Genomic DNA, 20334 nt, shown 5'->3' with positions numbered 1-20334 from the left:
AGTGGCAGAGGGAGAGTTGGGCAGCCTAGTTTTAGATTCTTTCCTTGATTGACCAAATATTGTTGAATACCTTCTGTGTGCAAGGTACTATTCTAGGTTCTAGAAATACAACAGTTGATAAAACAAGAGTCCGTACTCTCACGAAGCTTGATGGGGGGAAACAACTTTCCAAAAAATTTAAAAAATACATTCTCTGTCAGGTGATGATAAATACCGTGGAGGAAAAGAATTAAACAGGGTAAGGGGATAGAGATAAAGTACAGGTTGTTGGGAATTTCCTGTACCTGCATTTCCACTCCTTTCACTCAGGAAAATGTATCAGAAGAACAGTAGCAAGCGGAATAATTTTCAGTCTAGTTTAAATTAACCAAAAAAACCAAACTCATTGCCATTGAGTTGATTCCGACTCAACGACCCTATAGGACAGGGTAGAACTGCCCCATAGGGTTTCCAAGGCTATAAATCTTTATGGAAGCAGGCTGCCACGTTTCTTCTGTGTAATGGCTGGTGGGCTTAAACTGCCGACCTTTCAGGTTAGCCACCAGGGCTCCTTAGTTTAAATTATGCTCCCCCCTCCCCCCCCCCACACACAAAAAGAGGCAGGGGAGATCAGTTACAAACTTTTCTACTTTAAAAAGATTTATTTGCAACACTTCCTAATTAACCTCAACCTGACATTGTATTACAAAGTTATTAAGATTGAGAACTGCTAGTATAGAGAAGGTAGAGAAATATAATTAGTAGTCCTTTGGACTATCCATCCTTTCCCATTTAACCATGTCCAATTTGTCTATGTTTGAGACAGTGAGAAAAATGAACAGTGTCAAAATGTGGAGCAATATGAAAGTAGGGACTTGCAGATAATAATGCAGGCACAACAACTAAAAAGTGACAGAGTGGACACTGCTGTTCCTAGTAAAAATTCTGTATCAACATCATCATCATGAGGTTACATTTTTGTTGTAGAGATAACACCATGCGTGAAATTCATTTACTGCCTTATTTCTAGAGAACTATGATGACTTTATAAAGCCAGATTCCATATTGAAAGACAAAACTTCTATGCTGTAGTAAGGACGAGGTGGTAGTCTACTAAAAGGATTCATTGATTATCTTGTGGCAAAATACTTCTGTAGCACTGACCGACTTCCAAAAAGTGAGCCACACGTTTTTCTCTTAATAAAAATCAAGTATTCCAAATGCGCCTGTTTTTTTGTAATGTCAGACGGCTGCCTACTTAGCAGATACTTTGGGGGGAAATTTTTACTTTATTTGTCCATTTAAGGTTAAGGAATTTAACAAGGAGTCAGAAAGTAGTGGATTTTTGAAAAAACTTTGCAGTGAAGAGAGTATTCTGAAAAAAATTACTTCATTGTGTGATTTTGTTACTAAAAATGGTTTGTGTATTACTCATAAAAATTCTCATGTCTGTACAGTTTAACAGTTTGGAAGCAGTTTCTGACAGAAAATAGCATAATGGTTAGAAGCCCAGAGTCTGGAGCACTATTTGGAATCAAAATCCTAGCTCCTACCCTGACTGCACATGTGATCCTGGGGTTAGTTAATCAATATGCCTCTGTTTTCTTATCTGTAAAGTGGAGATAATAGCATTACCTTATAGGATTATTTTGAGAATTAAGTGAGTATTTTAGAGCTATGTAATAGCGCTATACAACCAATTTAAAAATCCATAAAGACATTTTAGTGGATCCTTTTGTTAAAAATAGGAAAAAAATTATAAAAACTTCTGATTTGATTGCAAGAACAAAGGATTGATGTGAAGAAGATTAAATTTTATTGCTTGAATTTCCACAAAAACCTTTGCATAATTGGAGGATGACGTTGAAAAATTGATGTCATGATTTAGTAAGCATTTAGAAAAGACTTTTCCCTACCATTAATGGAATAATAGTCACTGACATTCTGTAGTTAGTTCATTAACAAATCTCTTTCGGGCCATTTTCCTATTCCCAATTTTGTTTTTAACCAGTCAAACCAAATATGTGCTCCCATCTCAAAGTTTTGGGAATAAAAAGTTCATTCACTTGCCCATCTGGAGAAGAGAGGAGAGGGGCATTGGAACAGAAAATGATGGGTTTTAATTTATCAAACAAAATTTGTATGTGATAGCTTTTAAAGCACTAATGTAAAGTACCCACATTAAATTACCCCTTTAGTTAGTTCCTGGAAGACCAGCACTATCCAGTATGGTAGCTGCATGCCACATGTGGCTATTGACCGCTTGAAATGTAGCTAGTCCAAATTGAGATTGCTGTTAAGTGTAAAATACACACCAAATTTTGAAGACATAGTTTACATTTTTTTAATATTTTAATAATTATTTACATTGATTACATGTTAAAATGATAATATTTTGGATATGTTGGGTTAAATATGTTATTAAAATTAATGTCACCCATTTCTTTTAATTCTTTTAATGTGTCTGTTAGAAAATTTTAAATTACATCTGTGGGTTGCATTATATTTCTATGGGACAGCACTGCTCTAGACCAGGGGTTGGCACATTAAGGCCAGCCAAATCTGGCCCAGATCTACCCAGACATCTGTTTTTGTAAACTACATTTTTTGGAACAGTCACACCCTTTCATTTATATATTGTCTACACACTAGAGACACTTGTGTGGTTGCAACAGAGACTACATGGCCCACAAAAGCCTAATATATTTACTGTCTTGTTCTTTACAGAAATAGTTTGACCCCTGCACTAGACTGTAAATGAGAAATGCTTAATGTATTATCTTTACTGAAGAGTGGATATGATAGAGACAGAGACAGAAGAGTAGAGACAGAAAGTAGATTAGTGGTTGCCTGTGAGGAGGAAGAATGGGGAGTGAGTACTAATGGGTAGGGTGTTTCATTTTGGGATGATGCAAATGTTCTGGAAATAGATAGTGATGATACTTCAGCAACTTTGAATATGCTAAAAACCACTGAACTACACAGTATACTTCAAGAGGATACATATTGTGGTACGTGGATGATATCTCAATTTAAAAGAAAAGGATATGAGCCTAATTTGGTAAATGGGATACAGCAGTATATTAAACATGATACATGTTAATGATAATGAAAACATGGAAAGAAACAAGTATGCAAGTTAATTATGAGACAGGAAAAAAACTTTCAAAAATAGTTTTTCATATACTCCCATTTTCAGACAATGTTTGATGGCCTTTAGGAGGTCATGCCACATCAAAATATTTGAGAGTTGTTTATTGACAGGAAAAGCAATTAGCTGTCATTTAGTGCTTACTCTTTAGAAGCTTATAAAAAAGCTTATAATCAAGGTACAATCTCTGATTGTAAACTTAATTTTATGGTAGTGGACAATAACACATAGCTGATCTCAACAAATAATTAGATGGATGACTACAAAGTATATATGAAAACACTATTTTATGAACGTTAATTATTTTCTTCTTAGGCACTTATCTAAATATAGAAAGCTTGGTAAAGTTTTTAGTGAGCTATTGAAAGGAGAAAAGAATATAATTTAGCAGAGGGAATTGGAAGGCCATTCCAAAATGCTTGTATCTTGTGTGCGTGTGAGTAGTTTATTTTTACTGAATTATTAAACAGTACTGCATGCAAATCATAGGTATTTTCACATTGCTTTGAAACTGACAAAATGTTACCTACTTGTACAATTGACTCATTAATTTGTTATACAAAGGATGTGCCAACAGTCTGCTTTATGCAAATCCAAAAAATCAGTAATGAGAAAATCAATTTTGTTGTTCTGAAAGCACCGTATTATTATTTAGGATGTAAGTTAAGATAGCGTGATGGCTAAGGGCATAGACTTTGGAACCAGGATGACCTAGTTTCTAATTTACTACCATTCCAGTTTCTACCATTTACTAACTTAATGTGACTTAGTATAGCCTACTTAATATCTCTAAGTCTTTGTTTCCTCATCTCTAAAATAGAAGTGGTACGGTCCCCAACGAGTTTTTTTAAGGAATAAATAAGAAAATGAATGTACTCAGCACAGGGTAACCACTCAGTAAATGGTAACTTCATATTATTATTGCCATTTAATATATGTTAAGTTTTTAAAATCAAACTTATTAAATTATTTTGGTTGTCAGCATCATACATTTCATTATGTATTTTACTGACGCCTATCTTTTCAAAAACATGATGAAGTATTATTAAGTAACATTCTATTTTACTTTCAGTCAAAGAAAAATAAGAAGAAATCAAAGTCAGATGCTAAAGCAGTGCAAAACAGTTCACGCCAGGATGGAAAGGAAGTTGATGAAGGTACTTGAGAAAGGGAAAAGACTATAGAAAAAAATTTTAATTCTTTTTTTTACCAAAGTGTATTATATAAAAGCTGCGTTTGTTTCACTTAATCGTGTTATCTATAGCTCTTCTTTTTAATAACTACAAATTTTAATGTACAGATCTGTAACATTGTTAGGAAACACTTTTGCTATCTGATTTAAGGATCCAGTAGTGCTTTTCCTGAAGTGGGAACCACCTTAAAATTTGAGGTCTAGCTCAATATCTTAGGCAATTGAAAAGACAGTTATCTTGTCTTTGTTTCCTAGAAATACGGTTTTAAATATACCATCTCTAGAAGGCTGTGTATAAAATTCCTGAGCCATTTATTGTCATTACCTAATAAACCTATTTATTAGTAGTTTTATATATAACATTCTCCTATTTCTACCCAGCAAGATAATTTTTACCTATCACCTTTCTAAACCACAGAAGAGAGATTTAACAAAATTACCATAGTAAATAATGACAGTTTATTGCCTAAACAAAAAAATGAGAGTAGAATAAATTCTTAGGATAAATTAATATAATTAGTACTCTTGGAGTTTAGCATAATATCTAAATTTATCATGATATTTTGTGTGCCCCACCCCATTTCCCTCCCAAAGCTACAACTTTTTGTCTCCCTTTACTGAATAACATTTTTTTTCTGGGGCTACGTCAGGAGCCTGGGAAACTAAAATTAGTCACAGAGAGAAACGACAGCAGCGTAAACGTGATAAGGTGCTGACTGATTCTGGTTCATTGGATTCAACTATCCCTGGGATAGAAAATACCATCACAGTTACCACCGAGCAACTTACAACTGCATCATTTCCTGTTGGTTCCAAGAAGAATAAAGGTATATTAGTGGAACATAAGAATGATACATCAAATCAAATTTCCTTTTAATCAGATGTACAAAATATCATTACGTCAAAATCTGACTGTTGTGAACTGCTTACATCATTGTGCAGATATACCCTTCTTCATGAGAGTATTGTGAACCATGTATTGGTTTACCTAGTACCAGCAATGTTACTTGTTACATGTTGCCTAATAAATGGCCTATCAAATTAAAATTTGCCTTTTTGCCTTGAGTCACATGAGAAAATGATGTTGGCACTTTTCCTCGTGTATGCTGCTTTTCCCCAACTCTGTTGCATCTGCATTTCTTAGAGTGGATAAGAGATTTAAGTGGAATTATTTATCACCATTCTGCATGTTGGGTGCTTTCATTCCAAGATGAAACAAGCATGTTCAGGTTGGTGCAGGTCTTATCCGTATTCCTTATCACCCCAACTTTTTGAGAGCGCCCTAAGGTGTTTGATAAAGCTAAACTGGAACTTCAAAGATTATTGAGCTAATGTTCTTTCTCCTGAGTATTGGAAGTACTCAGACTATCCAATAGTGATGGCTACTTGGTAGCTTGTTACATTGCCATCATTTTTATCCTTGATGAGGTCGATCTACAGGGTGGTACTGTTCAACTTGTTTCAAGACATTGACTTATCTTCCTTCACCTTTTTATTAATTGCCTCTCCCCCAGTTGTCTTCAGACCACTTTGTTAGCCTTGTTGCTTTTACTTTTTTACTTGATGTCTTAGTGGAATTTATTGCCATGGTACAACAATGACTTCTACTTAATCCATTTTCACTGTTACATATTAGCTGTGCTTTAGTATTTTTGTTGGTAACCCTCTTTCAGTGTCTTGTGCATGCCTTCCTTGCTAGCACAGTCCTATATCATGCTGGTTATTATTACTAGTTTTGATACATTGTGATCATCGTGCTTTTTAGTATCAGAGAAATAGTATTTTTGTGTTGTAACATGTATTCTCACCTCTTGCCATATTTCCTAAATCCTGGTCCCAAATACTGGCAAAGTTCTTAAGCTGATGTGTTTGCTTCCAGGATTGTTGAAAAGGCAGCTGGTATTGCTGAGAGGTGGCCAAGTTGAATCCAATTACAGATGCAATTCTCTGGTTCTACATTAAAGAATCTTGATAACAACTATAGAACAGTAGACTCTATGTATACTTGGGCATCTGTCAGGTCCGTTATTGGCATTTTAGTTGACCTAAGAATATGATAACTAGAGAATTCAATTCCTTAAGAACATATAAATTATCTCGCGGATAAACTTACTCTTTTCCAGTGTAATAATTTAGCACTTGCAGGAGCAATTCATTATAGATAGTAAGTAAAAATTAATTTGTATGTTACTCCTAATTTAATTTAATATGCACAGTGGCCTATTTAGTATTAAATACATTTTATTTCTATTTCAAGCAGGTGATTCTCATCTAAATACTCAAGTTAGCAACTTTAAGTCTGGAAAAGGAGATTCTACACTTCAGGGTGAGAGAAATTACATATAACTTAAACTGAAGGCCCATCAAAATAGAAACTTACATACATGTCTCTTTCCTTACTTGAGAACATAATGCAGAAGGGGAAGAAGGGTTTAAAAACTATTTTAATTACTAAAGTAACATAATCACAGTCCAGAGATTTTGGAAAGTAGATAAAAAGAAAAATCATTGCCACTTTTCTAACAGTCTTTGGTATGTTCTAGTTTTTTTTTTTTTTTTTTTTTTTTTTCAGTAATAGTTTGTATGTAATTTTGGCTCTTGCTTATATTCCTTAAACCAATAGAGAAGGGTCTTTTTGGACTTGGGCTTAATATAGGCATATGTGGAATAAAAGATGTACCCCTATATGTTAAGAAAAAAGTCTTAGTACCTATAATCTTTTTAAACTGCCTACACTAAGGAAATATCAAATGTTTCATAATAAATAGACTAAAGTTATGCAGTACTTCACAAACAGAAAATTTATTTACTCATTTGTGATAAGGATTGAATTAAGTACAGTGGTATACCTAACCTGAAAACAAGAGTGTTATACTAAAGTATAAATTCAGAAATGGAAAAGCACCTTCTCATCTTCAGACTTGTTCTTGACCCTGTCAGCTTCCTTTATGTCTGTGGTTCTCAATCCTGGCTACACATTACAATTATCTAGGAAACTTAAAAAACAAAACACATGCATATATAAAAAGAAACATGTACTTATACGTACACAGACACGCCTATGTTCATCTGTGTGTGCACATATACACATACATGTATGCATGTGTACACATACATACTGATGCCTCGGCTCTACCCCAGAGATTCTGATTTTATTTAATCTGGGCTGAGGCTCCAGTGTCTGTATTTTTAAGAAGTTTCTCAGGTGATTTTAGTGTGCAGCCAAGTTTGAGAATTACTGCCTTATACATAATGTAGGTAAATAATATTTAAGGAAAGAACATGTAACTAAGGAGAAGTCTTCATATTCTTAGTGGGTGAGTATTCTGCATATTCTAGAGTATGTGTTGTTTCCCTGTTTGTTCTGTTGTACTTCCTGTAAGCAAGTCATTTCTGCTGTTGAAAACATTGTTAGTGTATGTATATAAGTTTAAACCTCCTGTTTTTAAATAATGTAAAAGACATCCATGGTGACCATATTATGTTTGGAATTCTGTGTTTTTCTCTTTAAAACGCAAACTATTTAAAGGACAGTAGGAAAAAAATAAGTGATAAATATAATCCAAGCAGTCACAGAAATTTAAAAATATCCTCGTTTTAACCATGAGTCACATACCAGTTTTTAATCTTTATTATTTTTTTTCTTTAAGTTTCTTCAGGACTGAATGAAAACCTCACTGTAAATGGAGGAGGCTGGAATGAAAAGTCTGTGAAACTCGCCTCCCAGATCAGTACAGGTGAAGAGAAGTGGAACTCTGTTTCACCTGCTTCTGCAGGCAAGCGGAAAACTGAGCCATCTGCTTGGGGTCAAGACACTGGAGATGTTAATGCGAATGGAAAAGACTGGGGAAGGAGCTGGAGTGACCGTTCAATATTTTCTGGCATTGGTAAGAACTGTTTGAAAATTTTAAGTTTGTTTAAAATTACTTATCCAGTACATTTAAAACTTCCAGCAGTGAAAAATAAAGCCATAAATGGAAAAATTAGGAATGCCATGTAGAAATAATAGTAAATAACTCATCTTAAATCCTTCACATGGAGCAAAGTAGGAACTAAATAAGTAAATAACAGCATTTGTTCATTATTTACTCTTTACAGAATGCTCTCACATGTGATGAGTGCAGTGTGTGAGCAGACTTTATGATTAATTTTAAAACAGTTGATGAATCTAAATAAAAATAGTAAATTGAAATACAGTTTACAGCTACATTTATGTAGTATTTTACAGTCTGCAATTCCTATCTATACTTAATTTTCCCTCTGGATTTTAAAGATAAAGACCAGTAGTTGAGAACCTTCTTCCTGTTGAGGACCATCAAGTTAAAAGCAACTTAATTTGTGTGTGTGTGTGTTATAATTGGTTATAGAAGAGAAATCTATGTTCAGTGTGGGAAACTACAAAAAGAGAAGAGAAAAAACACTGTTAGACACCACCTACAGATAACTATTTTTATATTTCTTTGAGTTTTTCTCCCTCTGTATAGGGCTTTAGCTTTTTTTTTTAAAACATAAACCCAAATTGGATATTCATTTTTATGTTCCTTTTTCTTCCACTTAACATTGTAAATAAGAATTTTCCTTATTCTTTGTAAATATTTCTATTTAATGACCTATAATATGTATTATGTAAACATAGCATAATTTACTTAACTATTCCTGTGTTGTTGGAGAAATAATTTTTACTTTCTCAAATAATGTTGCATTGAGTATCTTTGTTTTGGGATTATTTCTTTAGGCTAGATTCTTGGGAGCGATATTATTGGGTTAAAGGAAGTACGAATGTTTGTAATGCTGTTACTACATATTGCCAGAGTATTTTCTGAGAGTTCTCATTTATACTGTCACCGTCACTGAGTTCCCATTTTATCGTACGCTTTCCAAGATTGGGCGTTCTTATATTTTTAAATCTCTAATTTGATAGGGAAAAAAAAAATACATAAATGTTTTGGTTAACTTTTTTTTCCACACAACTTTTCTTGGTCATTTCTGTTTCATTTATGAATTGTCTATTTGTGTCCTTTGTCCATTTGTCTAGTGACTGTTTTTCTTTTCGGGGTATAATTCCTTGTATATTAAACATATACTTTTTTCTCTTGTGTTTATTGCAGATACTTTTTTTTTCTTAGTTAATTTCTTTTAGCTTGGGGGGAGCAGCTGACACTAAGAAGTTTTTAGTGTTTAAGTAGATAAAACTGCTTTTCCCATCACTTTTAAGCTTAGAAAGAGTCCTGTTAACTAACGTCACCAAGAAGCACAAGAAGCAAATTCTGGATCGTTTACTAATATTACTCTTAAGCTTTCTCTCCCTTCCTTCCCCTGCCATGTCCAAAAATTGTTTAAGAATATCAAAATTTGTTTGGAAAAAGAGGTATTCCCTAAATTCCAAGCCTCATTTTCACTAGAAAAGCTTAAATTAGATGACACTTACTTAATGTTGCTGCAGGTAAAATTAAACAGCAGATTAGAGTTCATGCCAGGGTAGATTGAAACATTTGTTGAAGTTGAAAGGGAACTATATTAAATTAGATTTGCAGTGGGCCACTGAGAAGAAAGATAGGTGTCACTGGTCTCATGTGGGGGTATATGAACTTGAATGTTAACTTTAAATACTCATATAGAAGAAAGAAATCTCTTGAAGAGGTTGAGAAGGTAGCGTGGTGTGGTGGAATGAACTTGGGCACTAGTTGAGATAGACTTATTAGATATGGATCCCTATTCTTTTGCATGCTAGCTTTTATGGACGCTAGACTTGTTATTTAACCTGTAATGAACCTCACATTTAAGTTGTGAGGATTGATTATAATGAATATCAAGTACCAGGTTCAGTGCCTGGCCCAAAGTAATTGCTTAATTATGGTAGATAATAAGGTAGCTTGATGTAGTGGAAATTGACTTGTTCCCGTCGTGGCTTATCTGCTTTCTAGCTATTAGCAAGTCATTTAACTGCTCTGAAACTGCCTAACAGGATTAGAAATGGTTGGTGTAAGGGGCCCAGCATACAGTAGACATTCAATAAATAGTAGCTATTAAGTGGTTCTGATTTCTAAGGTTATCTTTAAATATTATCATAGTTTTAAATCTGTACGTATCTTGCAAGTTTCATTGCAAATTGAAGGTTCCAAGTGACGTTCTTTATTTTGACAGCTGCTTGGTCTAGTGTGGATAGGGGAATGAATACCTCTGAAAAGAATTCTGCTTCTTTTGCATCTCTCACACTTAACTCTGCTGTTTCTGGTATGTGAAAACAGTCTTTCATTTAGTTAACCAAAAAATTTGTTTAAATTAATTTTAGTGCTTGCTATTTAGAAAAATAATTAGCATCAAGTACTACTGTTCAACATAAATAGTAGGTACCGTATTTTTTTGCAAATAACACATGCATTATACTTTTTTTTTTTTTGGCCAACTGCATAAACTACCCCCCTGCTCCTACGACACACATTATTTTTGTAAGGGTGTTATGCCATTTTTTTTTCCACATGTTGCCGACTTCAATTGACACCAAGAAGACATAATTAAACTATGAAATAAACTCACCTAACATAACTAATGGTTTCACTTAAGATGATCTGATAAGGTTTTCACAGTCAACTGTCAAGCTAGTGCACTGTAATTACCAACTTAAATTAATAGAAACAAACACAGTTTCAATTGTTTATTTTCCGATTACCAGGGGCTACCAAACTCAATCCATGACTTCTTGACCATGACTTATACCTTTATTATACAATTATGATGAAAAGTTACATTTTCGGACTATTTTTTATACACATAAGCAGGAGATTAAATAAAATGAACAGAATGAAAGAAAATTAACAGAACAATATGATTCACCTGTAATATAGGAGGATGGGTGAAGTGGGTCAAAATTCACTTCTGGAAATGCCATGAGACGTGAGGTATATATGCATGGACGCGCTACGTCAGAACTGTTTTACCTGATTTCATCATTTCCACGCGTTATATGCGTGGGCACATTATTTTCGAAAAAATACGGTATATAATATAAAATGATGCAGGCTTTAAAAGGGGGGTGGGGGACTTAAAATCATATCTACAGGTGGCTGAGTTCCTTTCTGTAGGGGAAAAATAGGAAGATTCTGTGGCCTGACATAGCTGAAAGTACATTGCATGCAGACAAATGCACATGGAAGGCCTTCCCTTCAGGATCATGGTGCTCTTGTCACTAGTGTCTCTGCCCATGCTTATAGTTGCAGTTTGACTTTTTATTTCCATTCACCCTTATTCATTGTGAGTTTATAGCTAACCCTTTTCAGGTTATGTAGACTCCCACGTAGTAACTCTACTTTAAGTATCTGTTGATTTAGAAGATACATTATTACTAATAAACTACTATAAATTCAGAATTGCTGGAATAAATTTATCTTTTTTAATTACAATAGAAGCTATGTATTTAACAAATCTTATATAAATGTGGGAGACAAAATTTGTTTAGTTTGCAATGGTTGGTGTACACTGGAATTCATGGACCCAGTGTACTAAAATTCTGTAGTTTCACAGTGTCTGGGAGCACTAGCCTCAAACAAGGGTCAACAAACTTTCTGTAAAGGACCAGATGGTAAATATTTTGGGCTTTGTGGGCCATACTGTCTCTGTTTAACCACTCAGCTGCCATTGTAAATAAAGCAGGAAAGCAGCTAGAGACAATACATAAACGAACAAGTATGGTTGGTTCTGATAAAATTTTATTCATGGTATTTATTTGATTTTTTCCCCAACCATTTAAAAATGTAGTAACTACAAATTCAGAATTACTTAATTGAATTTATCTTTTATTAATTATATTAGATGTTATATTCATGGGTCATACAAAATGGGGTAGCCAGAGTTGCCCACAGGTCGTACGTAGTCTGCCAGACTTGGTCTCATAGACTATGTTTTGGTCCCAGAGGTACAAGTGAATTGCCTCCTTCATTTGGTGACTTCATATAACACACATAGTATTCCCTTTATATATTCAGAGAAAGTCGTACAGACTACTAACAGCAGTTCTTCTAAGCAGCTAATGTACTAGTTATGTTTGGATTTTATAGAGTTGTTCTGTTTGTTAAAATTATATAAAAATACATAATTATTTTGAGTATACATCAGGCATTATCACTTGGTGAGTAAGATTATTACCAAGTGGAGATATATAAGTTAGTAAGGACTCTGACAGGAGGAAGTGATTGTATGTAAGTCTTTTTTGCTTCTTAATCATTTCTTTGTATCAGTGGCTCTGAATCCAAAGTGAACGTCAGAGTCACCTAAATACTCTGATACACGTGGAAAATACACGTGGAAACTCTGATTGAGCAGATCTGGGATATATATATCCCTGATGGAGAACCACTGCTTTACATTTACATTTGTATTTTGAAATGAATTTATGGCTGTAGATCAAGGTTTTTGTTTTAGCAACCATGAATTTATATGTCCCCAAACTACAAAATTTTGTGTAAGTGTGGACAGTAGTCTTCCACAGCTTTCATCAGATTCCCAAAGGGCGATATAATCCCCACTCTCACTCACTTACTCCCCTACCCTGCCTGCCCCCCGCCAAAAAAAAACTTCGATGATATTCTGTTCTCTTTAAATACTCCTGAACTTAATGTGATCTCTAAACCTCCAGCAACTCTCTTGTGCTTTGGCTTCTCCTCTGCCTCTCATCTCTTAGATAATCACCTATCTATTGCTTTAACTTTTCTCAACCAAAAGGTTCTAGCTAGCTCTATTAATAAAATATTATAAATAAAATAGATATTTTCTAGTTCTTTTCTTCAGAGTTCTAAGGATATAGGTATATCCTGAAACATCCAGGACTTAAATGATTGATAATATATTTCTTCTGTTTCGTTGTTTTCCATTAAGAAAAATAAAATTTTCTGACTTCTTGAAATTTGTAGATAACTAGTTTGAAGTATATATTACAAAAGACAGAAATCTAATAGATTGGTTCTAGAGAAGAATGTATTTCTGATTAAATGATTATCATACAAAAATAAAATTTTCTGACTTCTTGAAATTTGTAGATAACTAGTTTGAAGTATATATTACAAAAGACAGAAATCTAATAGATGGTTTCTAGAGAAAAATATATTTCTGATTAAATGATTATCATACTTAATCTAAAATTACACTCAATTCTGCTTTTCCTTTTGGTCTCTTATTCTAATGTCTGAATTTTTCCTTTTAGGAGAAATAAAAAATAAGTCTCCATGTACAAAGTTTAGAACTATTGTTATGAAACATCATTAGAAAATTCCATTTTTAATTTTATTGCATTCGTTTTTCATTTAAGGGTCTACTGCTGAGCCAGTTTCTCAGTCTACCACTTCTGATTATCAGTGGGATGTTAGCCGTAATCAACCCTATGTCGATGATGAATGGTCTGGGTTAAGTATGTCCTTTTAAAAATTATCAGTTATTTTTTTAAGAATTCTCTTTCTGGCACCCTGAATTCATGCTTTATGTTTTAATTTTAACCCTAATCTCTCACCTTTTAGGTCATAGTAATATAATTTAATAACCAAACATACTACTTGTAAATTGATTATTGAATACCTATAGAATTGAAACTGAACTCATTTTTCATAATGATTGAGGCAATATTTAGACATTAAGTTTTCCTATAGTTCTGTAGTATTTCTAGTTTTTAATTTGTTTTGTTTTATTTTAAATGAATGTACTATTCTCCTAGTTATACTGTAACAGTGAATAGAATATGGCTTTGAATTTTTTAAATTTAAAGCGTTCACGTTTTTGTACTGCTAGCTACTTTGTTAGCCTAATTTCCCGCAGAACCATAGGAAGGTTAAAAGCAAGAGTTATAAAAAAGAGTAAAGGGAAAAGAATATGGTTTTTACATTCAGAAAGCTCTTACTATCTCTCTTTTTTTTTTAAGTCTGAGTTTTATTCCCCATAATCCCAAACCTCAGAATTTACTCTTTTCTCTGAATTTTTGTAGCACATCCTTTACTACTATTTACTCGTCACTTATATGCTACCTGGTGGGATTTTCCATTTTGGTCTTTTTTTTTTTTTTTTTTGTTTTTAAAGAATATGTTTTGTTTCTCCAAATAAATTTGAAACCTTCCAAAGACAGGAGCTATCCCTTACTCTTTTATATACTTACTGCCTGCTACAGTGCTTTATATGTTCAGTAGTAGTAATAACTATAATTAAACACCAGCCACTGTTTAAGTTGTTTTACATATTATTTATTTAATGCTTGTAGCATTCTAAGAGATAGGTGTTTGGTTTTTTTTTCTCCACACTTTGCAGAAGAAACTGAGGCAAAGAAAAGTTATGTAACTTGTTCCAGGCCATACAGCTAGTTAGGTGGTAGAGGTAATATTCAAACCCTGGTAGTTTGGCTTCAGGGCTCATGCTCATGCTCTTAACCACTACATGGTATATATAGCCTTGGTGATGATCGTAAATCTTGAAGTAAGCTTGCGACTCAAATACATAGTCTGGGTGAAGCAGAATTCTTATAGGTTAAGGGAAGTGAGGTTGAAAAGGTAGACTAGGGCCATATTGTGAAAAATCTTGAATTGCTAGCTAAAGATTAGGAAGTGAGGGAGTTGCAGAAGTACTGGCTGAGTTCTAGTCCTGGCTCTAAAACATAATACGTCATATGGGTTGGACTTTGTCACTTATCTTACAATCTACATTAATTCAGCTCTATAATGGAGCTAGTAATCTGTCTCATTTACTTCCATAGATGGTTGTGAGATTGTAAAGAGATTATGAATGACTATGAAGCTTTTTGTAAATTACGAAGTATCATATAAATCCAAGGTATTATAAGGAAGATAGCACTGTTTTTGGAAAAAATATTCTATCCATATTTTTAGGAAGAGTGATCAATGCGCTGATTAGAATTGAAGAGTGACTGTAAGAATAATAGAAGTGATGGTAGGAAAATAGCACTGAGGTATGTTAGACTGCTGTGGGTTGTGGCCAAGGAAAATAGCAAACAGGGCTCCCGGCTTCTCCATTTGTACAGAATAGCTCCACTTTTGTCTTAACTTTATGTTAGAATTCTTTGAACGTGAAAAACATGATTGGCTGCTAAAATTAAAGATTGAAAATATACACATGTATCCCTAAGATTCTGTACTTAATCCAAGTAACACGTATGAAGAGCACCATCTTTGTTATGCGCTATTGGCAGTCTTTTTAGTCCAAACCTTCTCTTTAATTTCATTTTCATTTCCTCTAAATTTTATTTTTGCGGTCTTATCTTCAATGTGGCTATTTTGGTGGTCAGTGAATATAATTATTCCTTCTGAATTTGAAGAATATATGATTTAGTATGCAAGAATGCATATTTGATATTACTAATCCATAAAGTTTAGTATATTAGCTTTACCTTTACAGTGTGATTAATATATCGACTCTCTGGTTTGAGGCATAAACATCATCATTTGACAAAAAGGCATTCATTGAATTTGCCCAAGCACTTGAATATGAATAAAAAAGAAGAGATACTAAAGTACAGAAGATAACATTTTGGCTTAAACATTTTTTAAAGGCAGATGTTAATCTATCCATTATCTTTACTGTAAAGGAAAAACATCATTACAACCCCTATAAAAAATAAAATTTTGAATAAAACTTAATCGTCATCGGCACACAGGAGTAACTGAATAGTATATGAATAATGTAGCATAGTGAAGTGGTTAAGATCATGAGCTTTGAGAATAGACCTCTTGTGTTTGAAGCCCAGTTCACTTGCCTTTGGGCAACTTACATGCTCTCTCTATACCTTAGTTTCATCATCTATAAAATGGGAAAAATAATAATTCCTCCCCACAGAATTGTTGAGAGAGTTAAATGAGTTAATACATATAAAGTGCTTAGAACAGTACCTGGTGCGTAGTAAATATTCAGTAAGTCCTACTGATGCTATTGCTGTTGTTGCTGTTATTACTCCCCTAGTGGCAAAATTGGGAGCCCTGGTAGTGCAGTGGTTAAAAAGCTCAGCTGCTAACCAAAAGGTGGGTGGTTCGAACCCGCCAGCTGGTCCACGGGGGAAAAGACCTGGCAGTCTGTTCCCGTAAAGATTACAGCCTTGGAAACCCTGTGGGTCAGTTCTGCTGTGTCCTGTAGGGTCGCTATGAGTTGGAATCAACTTGACGGCCATGGGTTCGGTTTTGGTTTGGTTTTAATGGCAAACTTAATAATCTTCTCGGTTGTGTTAATTAATACTGTCTATTAAACACTTTCTAGAATAATTGTTTTCGTCTTATTAAAGTTAATGCTGAATTAAGTTTTGACAAGAAATAGCTGATAATCATTTTCTTACTCTTGAGATAAAGACTAGCTAGCAATGAGATGCTTAAACCTAAAACATTATTCCACAAGCAAACTAAGTAGAGGCAAATTCCTTACCATATTGAGAGGAAAACTCCTAAGGCCCTTTGAAAAGACACATTGGCAGACTAATGGGAGAATTTTGAGAAATGAGAAATTACTCTGTTTAAAAACAGGGAGAACTATAATTTGAATTATTTCAAAGGGAACTATGTCTAAGAAGCTTATTAGCAAATTAAGCCCATGAATCTTAAGAGTTATGTGTTGTCAAGTCTGGTGGCAATTATTAGGTTTAGGTGATTGACCTTTTGTTTTAAAATAGTTTTTTTTTTAATCCCAGTTAACTAAAAAAATTAAAAACCTGAACTTAATAACATGGAATGATCACTCTAAGGCTTTATGAAGTTAATAGATTTGTCCTTCTATTAATGTTCTTATAGAAGTTAAACCATAGGCCACAGTTTTTCCCCAAACTTGGTAGTTACTTCTTTTCTGGCAAGTGGCCTTAGAGACATGACTTATGGACAAATAATATCCCAAATCTGGGTTTCTTATTTGGGAGGTTTAAGCTAAACCAGTGACAGCTTTGACATTTGGGTCTCCTAATGTTATTAGTGTTAGTGCCTCATATAAGATGAGAGATTGGTTCTAGGCATCTACTAGACCCCTTTATACATCGTAGAAATGATTTCTACATTAAGATATACTAATTGTATCTTACTGAGAGATTTGTCAGTATTGTGAGGAATAAATTCTAATTATATGTGCCTGATGGCTGAGAAGCTGTTTTTCTGTTGTTAATGTTATCAGTGATACATAAAAAACAGTGACTGATGTTTATTGAGCATTTGCTGCATTGTTATGAACTGCTTTACCTGTATCTCATATAATCCTCTGGGTTATCCTATGAGGTTGATACATATATCAGCCATTAAAATGATTAAGAAACTTGGCCAAAGTCACATAGTTGTTAAGTAGTGGAGCAGTATTCAAATGGAGATTTGTTTGACCCTAACTTCATGCTCTTAACCTCACTGTATAATACTGACTCCAAATACTTGTATATGGTAACAAATTTAGAAATACAGAGATTTCCCCTTTTGTAACACATTGCATATTTGTAAGCATTTGTTCAGTGTTTTTCCCTCACTAGACTGTAAATCCTTATCTTTCAACCTCTCCAGTCCTCTACTAAATTAGCCCCTCTTCTGTTTCTGCAGCCCATGACAGAATCTATCATTCTTTATTACTTTTGTCTGTTGTCCTTACCTTTCTCCATCCCTGAATAGAGTCTGCGCTCCATGTGGGGAGGGATCATTTTCGTATACTGGCACCTACCTACAAGATAACATATAGATTAATAACTGCCTTTAATGGTCCTAGCACATAGTAAGTGCTTAGGAAGAGATGAATAGATAAAATTCTTACAATACCACTATTGAGATATAGCTATTACTAACATGTTATTTTCTTTTATTTCTTTGTCATGTATAAATTTGGGATTATACCGTGCAGACAGTTTTGCATGTGTTTGTTTTTTTTTTCCTACGAACATTTTTCCAGGTTCTTCCAAAACCTGGGTTTTAAAGCCTTCATGAGGGTGTATCATAATACCTCTCCTTTAAGGAAAAAGTAGTACAGAGTTCACCTGGAAAAATAAGAACAGTGACGAAAATAAGAGTAATTAATGCAGGTAGACTTGTCCTTCTAGATCCTAAAACTGTTACAAAGTTTTATTACGTATGACACTATCCCAAGAATAGATCAGTGGAATAAAATAGAAATTCCAGAAACATAGACTAACATGTACATGAGAGAATTTAGTGTTTGCTAAAAGAGGCATTTGACATTAGTGGGAAACAGTTGGATTTTTCAGTTAAGCAGTTTTAGGACAACTTGTTAATCATTTGGAAATAAATCCTAACTTCATCTTAAACCATTGTAAATGAAACCTGACTATAAGTATATATTACGGGAATATGTATATGAGAGTGTACGGTGTGAGGGCAGAAGAGGGAAGAATTAATTTTGAGAGCTATTTATTTAGCCAAGATAAAGCCCACAGGATTGTTTTCCCTTTTAGAATATGCCAATGATAGCTTCCTAAATGAGGTAGAATTCAGTCCCTCCTGGAGTAAAAGAAAGAGATTTGATTTGAAAGTTTGGAATAATAATTCATTCTTGAAAATAGGATGAATAAAGCCATGACAGTAACTCAAATACTTTTGAAATGGTCAGGTTAATGGAGCATTATAGAAACCAAAAAATGTAAGGAGATACAGGTTAAGCATTAAAAGAGGAGAAAAAGAAGAGGTTAAATATTCTGTCATGACTTGGTGAATTTGAAGAACCTAATCTTGAAAAGCGCATAAGGAAGGGTAGATATATGACAAGTGGAGTTAAAATTTTGGCACTGCTGTTCAAGATTGACTGATTCCGGAGCCCAGAAAATAAATCAAATCACAAAAATGTTAGAATAATCAGGACAAAAAAAAAAAGACAGCAGGTCCTAGACCAAGTTAGAGTTTTACAATGAAAAGAGAGCACGTTCAGGAGATTGATAACAAAGGAAGCAGGGCAAGTGGAATTAAAAGGTTAATCATAAGTTTTTTGGAGTTTCTTAGAAATTCAGTTTAATTAGCCATGCAATATGCCTAGCAGAAGTTGGATGAAGGTTTTTACCAACATATTATTGATTTTTTTCCCTAGGCCTTAAAATGTACTTGGAAAAAGAAAAAGAATAGTTTTAAGATTACAATTTAGTTCAACTTAAAGAATTTTATTTTTTGCATTTTGTCTTATGGTAGATACCTAATTCACACTTTTTAATTATAGATGGTCTGTCGTCTGCTGATCCCAGCTCTGATTGGAATGCACCAGCAGAAGAGTGGGGCAACTGGGTAGATGAAGAAAGAGCTTCGCTTCTAAAATCCCAGGAACCAATTCCTGATGATCAAAAAGTGAGTAAACAGAGTAGTGGGTGTGTTTTTAGTCTTTATACTTCATAATTCCCATCAGAAAGGATTTACCTGTGTATTAACAATTATTGCATTCCTTGGTCGCTCAAGAGCATGGTAATCCTGTATGTTTTCTGTCCCCAATCTTTGGAGCATATGGTTGATGATTTACCTTTTTAGATGCAGAGGATTTACATCCAGAGAGAATACAGGAGACAAAGCTAGTTAATTGGGGGAAAGCTTGTTAGTTCAGTTTGGGTATGTTAAATGTGGGGTGTTTTGTAGATACACCTAAGAGAAGTTGAATATACACCCGATTAGAGTTTAGGGAAGAGATCTGTGTTTGTAAATTATTAGCATCTGTTTGCTAAAACTATGAAGCTGGGTGAAATACCTAGGAAACATCTTTAGAGTTGAAAAGAGCAGTGGAATGAGCATAGAAATCTGAGGAACTCTCAACTTGGAAGGAGTAAGAAACCTCATGGATGGGACTGAGTGAAGAGAGTTCTGGGTCACAGAGGCTGAGGTAATTGAGAGTGTCAAGAAGGGAGGCAATGATGAACAGTATCAGAAGCAACAGAGGTTAGTAGTAACATTAGGACTGAAAAATATCATTGGATTTCCTCTCTGGTAATTTACCAAGAGCAACTTTGTTAGAAATTTTAGAATAGAAGCCACATTGCAGTAAGTTAAGTAATAACAGGTAATAATTTTTTTGTGGTTTTTTTTTTTTA

At 34.0% G+C, this 20334-nt stretch overlaps 1 protein-coding gene across 5 annotated transcripts in view; it reads left to right on the top strand.

Annotated features, from left to right (window-relative positions):
• MTDH (metadherin) overlaps nucleotides 1–20334 on the top strand; it is a 62816-nt gene that overhangs the window by 33243 nt on the left and 9239 nt on the right. The window contains exons 3-9 of one of the 5 annotated variants that reach the window (XM_023726052.1): nucleotides 4203–4287; nucleotides 4973–5149; nucleotides 6583–6648; nucleotides 7973–8209; nucleotides 10467–10556; nucleotides 13624–13722; nucleotides 19479–19603. In XM_023726052.1, coding sequence (XP_023581820.1) covers nucleotides 4203–4287; nucleotides 4973–5149; nucleotides 6583–6648; nucleotides 7973–8209; nucleotides 10467–10556; nucleotides 13624–13722; nucleotides 19479–19603 — 879 coding nt within the window. Of the gene's footprint in view, nucleotides 1–4202; nucleotides 4288–4972; nucleotides 5150–6579; nucleotides 6649–7972; nucleotides 8210–10466; nucleotides 10557–13623; nucleotides 13723–19478; nucleotides 19604–20334 lie in introns of all 5 variants that reach the window. The other 4 variants (XM_023726051.1, XM_004370751.3, XM_023726053.1 and 1 more) reach the window with 4 other exon arrangements.

The sequence above is a fragment of the Trichechus manatus genome, unplaced genomic scaffold, assembly GCF_000243295.1.
Source record: "Trichechus manatus latirostris isolate Lorelei unplaced genomic scaffold, TriManLat1.0 scaffold00009, whole genome shotgun sequence".
NCBI classification, from domain to species: Eukaryota; Metazoa; Chordata; class Mammalia; order Sirenia; family Trichechidae; genus Trichechus; species Trichechus manatus.
This window is presented reverse-complemented; position numbering and strand designations above follow the sequence as displayed.